Raw genomic sequence first — 6,803 nt, 5'->3', positions numbered from 1 at the left:
TGCTGGATTTTATCAAATGTCTTTTCTTTGTCTATTGAGATGATCTTCTTTTCATTTGTTCTATTAATCTGTTGTATTATATTGACTGATTTTCTAATGTTGAACCAAACTTGCATTCTTGGAATAAATCTCACTTGATCATGAAAGAAAAAAAGTAGCTCTGACCACTTTTTCCCCACAAAACTCTACAGAATACAGGCAAAGTAGCTACCTAGGAAGAGCAAAATCATAACGTTTGATCTGCCTTCTGAACTGTGATCTGTGGCTCCTGGCATTTTTCAATGGGCTGAAAATATTCATTCTGGAACATTCACAAATGCGAGGTTTTAGCTCCTAAACATTCCTGTTCTTAGATGAAAATCCAGATGAGGCCTCTGCTCAAGGTTCAGAGCTTTGTGGTTCAGACTCTGATGCTGTTGCTGGTGAAGAGGTGCTGTGAGCCTTGGAATCCCTCACCCAACTCTGTTTCACTTTTCCCCATGTGAAAACCCTTTGAGGCCCATGGATAAAAGACATCTTATCATTTAGGTGTCAAGTACCATTAAGTTAGATTCTCAAAAGCTTTCATTGACTGTCATCTTAGCTGCATTATTCTCTCAGGCTGTTGCTCTATGAAGGTGTAAATACAAATGGGAAAAATAATGAGTTCTTGAGTTTTGTTTTGTTTTTCCATTCCTGTGCCCAAACTTGTGATGGCAAAGCCTTTCAATTGCGGGTGGTTTCCATGGCAATTACTCACTAGGCTAGGATTATACTTTGCCTAGTTTCTAAAAATCTTGCACCTTAAGAGAGTATAGAGGAATAAAGTAGTCTAATAGTCAATGCACTGAAAATAATTCAAAATTAATGGCAAGTAATTAGACATAACTTAATTGAATTTTTCACTCCTATTAGATTGAAAATGTCTTGAAATCAGGAACCATACTTTCTTTACCTAACATCCAGCATTTGTGGAGCATCTCTTACTTTGCCAGGCAAGCAGTATGTTAGAAATAGCCCAGCGTAGCATGTAATGTATATATTATCCTTGGTCATATTTTTGTCATATCGTCGTATTTCCTCTATCCTCGTTTTCCCTCTATCCTACTTTCCTTGCTTATTTTTTCTGCTTATTTGTAGATCAGATTTTGTGTGCGGCCATATAAATTTTTGAATTTATGTGATATTATGGGTTCATTCATTCTAAAAACATCCTTCAACAGTTGCAAGTATCTACAAAGAACTGGTTTAGTGTCACAAACTTTATCTAAAAATCAATTAATTACTGTAATTAGCAAACACAAGTTAGATTTTAACATGTTTCCAATCACTGTTGTGTAAACACGTAATAAAAATCACCAATAACATAAAAATTGAGCTGAATGTCTACTACTTATATCTTACTGTAGATTCCTTACATTCAAGAGGAGTTCTTGAACTCTGGGTCTTGTACTGACCTTCACACGACTCTCCATTTGGTGAAAACATCCCATTGTCATGGTAGCCATCTCTGCACTCACAGTGGTACCATCCCGGCAGGTTAATGCAGCTAGCACGGCTGTCACACTGAACAAAGCCATCAGAGCATTCATCAATGTCTGTTTGGAAAAGAAAGCAAAAAAGGGGTTACACCATTGTCCACAGAAACTAGAAATTCTGCTACAAGTCTACTACAATTTTTAATGCCAGAAAATCCTAGAACATGAAAATTTAAAAAATCCAGGAGGTCATTTAGTTGTTAAAAGCTATACAGTAAGAATATAGTGGTATTAGTAACAAGAGAAACATCTTAAAGACTTCGCTGTTGGAAAAGTCATTCTACTGTAGAAACTAGAAAAAGACCATCTGTGACAGTCATCAGTATTGTTCACCAAACATTTCCAGTTCTTCTTCGGGACACAAACTGCAGTTCCCTGGTCTCTCGAGTTAGGTGTGGCCATGTGACTTAAGACAATAAGGAGTAAAATTCATCACTTTCTGGCAGAGCCTTTAAGATGCAGTATGTAATTCACACTTTCCCTTCCCCCATCACAATGACCAGCAAGACTCTGAACACTCTACCAGCCTGAGTTCCTGAGTGAAGATGACGTGGAGCACATTCCTCATTTACCTGGGATGGACATATAATGTGAACTAGAAATCAACCTTAGTTATTTTAAGACATTGAAATTTTAGGTTTTTTATTGCCATCAGCATAGCCTATCCCAAACTGACTAGTAACCACATCTCCAACATATGGCAAGAGAATTCATGCTTGATCGATATGCTTTGTTCTTTCAAGATACATACCATTTATGTCATTTAAAAATGTGTTTTGCATATATTAACTTATTCAACCATCAAAACAAAAACAAAACAAAACAACTCTTCTTATGTAGCTAGTATATGGAACATACGAAAAAAATCATGGCAAAAGAAAGTTAGGGAATTTAACCAAAGTCAGTTGTCTGACTTGTAGGAGTGTGCTCCTTCATACAAGCAGACCCAGACTGAAATTGGTAAAATATCTATACAAAGAGACCTACATATTTTGAGTCTCAGATATTTTGAGGCTTATTACTCTCCCCAAATGTTGTAAGCCCTTTTTTTCTCTCTGTTCAGTTTGCTGAATGGTGGGAATATGCAACTCCATTCAATTTCCTTCACAGAGGGCAAAGTAATCCCTGGAATTGCCTTACAAAGTGTCCAGTTCTTCTCGTATACCTCCTTATTTTCTGGGGGCTTTGGAGTTGACTCAGACCCTATTAAATTATCCACTGGCACTGTATTGAGACTGTCAAAAAATTCTACATGCACCACCCCTGATTTTGAGTCCCACGCCGTGGAAGATTTCTCCTGCCAAAGTCCTTCTTACATGCTTCCCTCACCTGGATCATATTTCCTGCTGCAGTGGCCAGACCGGGTATTGTCCGTCATGGCATTGAAGGTAAGGCCAGCTACTTATTAGAGTCCTTTCCCCTAGAAAGTCTACTCCAACTTGGCAGAATTCACTCCCTTCCTATTTTAGTCTCATCTGACTCCAAGTAGCTGGAAGTATATATTCTTTTTCTCTTAAATTTCCTCTCTTCTGATGTTTGGTATCAAAAGAGACCAACTGATGAATAAATGGATAAATAAGTTTTAAAAAAGCATCAGAAAAATAAACCATCACTCATTTACTTCTTGATATGTCCAAAGTTCCTTTAGTAAAACAGTATGCAGAACATTCTCTTAGGCTTGAGAATAGACTAAAAGATAAATATTTTGTGCCAATGTAACATTTTAAGGTGGAGCAACATTTTAACATTATTTCTGAACTATAAATGGTTTGCCCCTCTGGTTCCTTTTCTCAAAAGTCAGTCCCTACTGTCAATATTTCCTACTGTCAAAATTGTCAGTGGCTAAATCAGCTAACCATTGACGATCTCACACATAGTTGATGTGGAGTGCTTCCATTTACTCAGGCCACATGAGCTTATGAACATCCTATTTGTACTTAAAGGGCCTCCTAACTGATGAAACTCCTATTATAAATGGGTCCAGAATGCTATGCTCATTTTAGTTTTATATAGTCTTTTCTTCTAACCCAAATGATGCATAAAATTGATTATATTATTTCTTAAGAGCATAAAAAAGAAAATAAGTTGGGATTTAAGCTTTAGAGGTAAGTTTTATTAGAAGATCATGGAAAGGATGCTTAGAGTCCCTCATTTTGGAGGAATTTGGTCATTAGGGTTGATGATTTGGAAGTCATTATTAGTAGAACAGAGCCTTCTTCAGTGAAGCAACTTCCCTCATATATATTTAGCCTTCAATTGGGTCTTTTCTTCCTGCCTTAACATAGCCCTAGAGTTACCTCAGACTCCATGACATAGATACATATTTCAATTGTTACTCCCCACTGCTTTTCTCTTCTGTCACTCTTTTTCTATTTACCAGGCCCACTCCTATAGTGCTTCATCCCCATCTCTCTTTATTTGCATTATGACAACCTTCCTTGATCTATAAACATACTTACTGAAGTTTAATAGAAATGCTATGCATTATATTACTTAGTGTTTTGAAGACTGGGATACAAAAATATGCCTGCCATTGTGTATTTTCACATAAAATTTCAGCAATATCTTACTATTAAATTATTACTATTAAGTGGCATTTTAGAGGATGAATATGAAAATACATGCTTCATTCATTAATTTACCATTCGATACTTACTGAGTACCTGTTATATATTAGGTACTAAGTGCCAAGGAAACAAGGATGTACAAGACAGATGCAATCTTGGCCTTCACTGAGTTTATCATCTACTTAAATTGTGCTTTGTTTTAAGAAATTATATTCATGAAAATCCAAACTTACAATCATATAAGACAGTGTTTCTCAAAGTGTGATATATCCGCCACCAGTGTTATGGTATTTACATCATAATGGGAAAATATTTTAATTGCTACATATTAACGTATTTATTTTTCTGAATTATATCCATTCACAGCAAGTGATACTAATAGCACTGCAGTGAAATTTTATTTAAATTTAAAAAGTGAGAGGAATTACAGAAATAATATTAAGTAAATACGGGTATAAATGGTTTGTGAATATGGTAAAAATTATTACGGTGGTACACAAGTGACTCTAGTTTTGAAAACACCAAAATATAATATGGGGCCATTATTCACACTTCAGAGGGATTTACTGAGTAATTCTTTATGTAGTGAAATGCCTTAGTTCATCTAAAATAAATGTAATTCAATTTATAAAAGATACAAGTATAGGCATATACATAGAAAGGTATACATGCTCCAAGGCTCAAGATTATATACTTGCTACATTTAGGACAGAAAAGAAAAACTTGCTAAATAATGTATAGCACTTCATTTTATATTTTTACTTCATGCTAATTTTGATTTGTTATGTAAACTTTTCTGTTTTGGTTAAAGTCATTAAAAATGAAGGTGGTGTGCTTAAATTGCCACAGTCTGCACTTCCCACCAGAAGGTATATTTAAACATTATTTGGCTCATGGTTCTAATTAAAATGAAAGATCTAATACAACAGCCTCATCTGTAAGCTATTTGAAGGTAGGTAAGTCTTTAGTCAGAAGAAAGACGTGGCAGTCTGCTTCTGTAAAGATTTACAGCCTTGGAAACCCTATGGGACAGTTCTACCTTGTCCTATAGGGTCGCCATGAGTCGGAATTGACTCAACGGCAAAAGGGGGGATGTCTTTAGTTACTCAGTAGATATTTAGTAAATGAAAAATTGAAATCTGATTCACAATTTATGAATTTTGTATATTTTTAAAACACACATGTGGACATCAACATAAAACATACAAATGCACATATTGTGTAACAACAGAAAACAGTAAAAAACAGAAACAGATTTCACATAATTATTTCTTGGGCACTTTTAAAGTTAGAACCAAACCTTACATTATTTAATTGAGTTAGATACACAGAGAATATCAGACCTAGGGAGGAAAAATGTGATTATTTTGTTCCATATAAAAACCAAAACACCAAACTTGTTGCCACTGAGTTGATTCTGACTCATAGTGACCCTATAGGACAGAGTAGAACTGCCCCATAGGGTTTCCAAGGAGCAGCTGATGGATTCAAACTGCCGACCTTTTGCTTAGCAGTGGTAGCTCTTAACCATTGTGCCACCAGGGCCCCACGTGTTTGTCAGTTTGTCATACTGTGGGGTCTTGCGTGTTTCTGTGATGCTGGCAGCTATGCCACCAGTATTCAGATACCAGCAGGGTCACCCATGGCGGACAGGTTTCAGCTGAGCTTCCAGACTAAGACAGACTAGGAAGAAGGACCTGGCAGTCTACTTATGAAAAGAATTAGCCAGTGAAAACCTTACGAATAGCAGCGGAACATTGTCTGATATAGTGCCAGAAGATGAGCCCCCCAGGTTGGAAGACACTCAACAGATGACTGGGGAAGAGCTACCTCCTCAAAGTAGAGTTGACCTTAATGACATGGATGGAGTCAAGCTTTCGGGACCTTCATTTGCTGATGTGGCACGACTCAAAATGAGAAGAAACAGCTGCAAACATCCATTAATAATCACAATGTGGAATGTACAAAGTATGAATCTAGGAAAATTGGAAATCGTCAAAAATGAAATGGAATGCATAAACATTGATATCCTAGGAATTAGTGAGCTGAAATGGACTGGTATTGGCCATTTTGAATCAGACAATCATATGGTGTACTATGCCGGCAACGACAACTTGAAGAGGAATGGCGTTGCATTCATCGTCAAAAAGAACATTTCAAGATATATCCTGAAGTACAACGCCGTCAGTGACAGGATAATATCCATATGCCTACAAGGAAGACCAGTTAATACAACTATTATTCAAATTTACGCACCAATCACTAAGGCCAAAGATGAAAAAATTGAAGATTTTTACCAACTTCTGTGTTATGAAATTGATCCAACATGCAATCAGGATGTATTGATAATTACGGGTGATTGGAATGCAAAAGTTGGAAACAAAGAAGGATCAGTAGTTGAAAGATATGGCCTTGGTGATAGAAATGACGCCAGAGATTGCATGATAGAATTTTCCAAGACCAACAGCTTCTTCACTGCAAATATCTTTTTTCACCAACATAAACGGTGACTATACACATGGACCTTGCCAGATGGAATACACAGGAGTCGAATAGACTACATCTGTGGAAAGAGACCATGGAAAATATCTTCAGTCAGAACAAGGCCTGGGGCTGCCTGCGGAACAGACCATCAATTGCTCGTATCCAAGTTCAAGTTGAAACTGAAGAAAATTAGAACAAGTCCACGAGAGCCAAAGTACAACCTTGAGTATATCCC

General features: G+C 36.6%; 1 protein-coding gene across 2 annotated transcripts in view; it reads right to left on the bottom strand.

The window, feature by feature from the left end:
* The window catches only part of NELL2 (neural EGFL like 2), a 420,771-nt gene that overhangs the window by 24,301 nt on the left and 389,667 nt on the right, over window positions 1-6,803 (bottom strand). For both annotated transcript variants that reach the window (XM_012557904.1, XM_004384560.2), the window contains one exon: window positions 1,437-1,577. In XM_012557904.1, the coding sequence (XP_012413358.1) occupies window positions 1,437-1,577 (141 nt within the window). The remainder of the gene's footprint in view (window positions 1-1,436; window positions 1,578-6,803) is intronic.

This window comes from Trichechus manatus, unplaced genomic scaffold (assembly GCF_000243295.1).
Source record: "Trichechus manatus latirostris isolate Lorelei unplaced genomic scaffold, TriManLat1.0 scaffold00123, whole genome shotgun sequence".
Lineage (NCBI taxonomy): Eukaryota > Metazoa > Chordata > Mammalia > Sirenia > Trichechidae > Trichechus > Trichechus manatus.
This window is presented reverse-complemented; position numbering and strand designations above follow the sequence as displayed.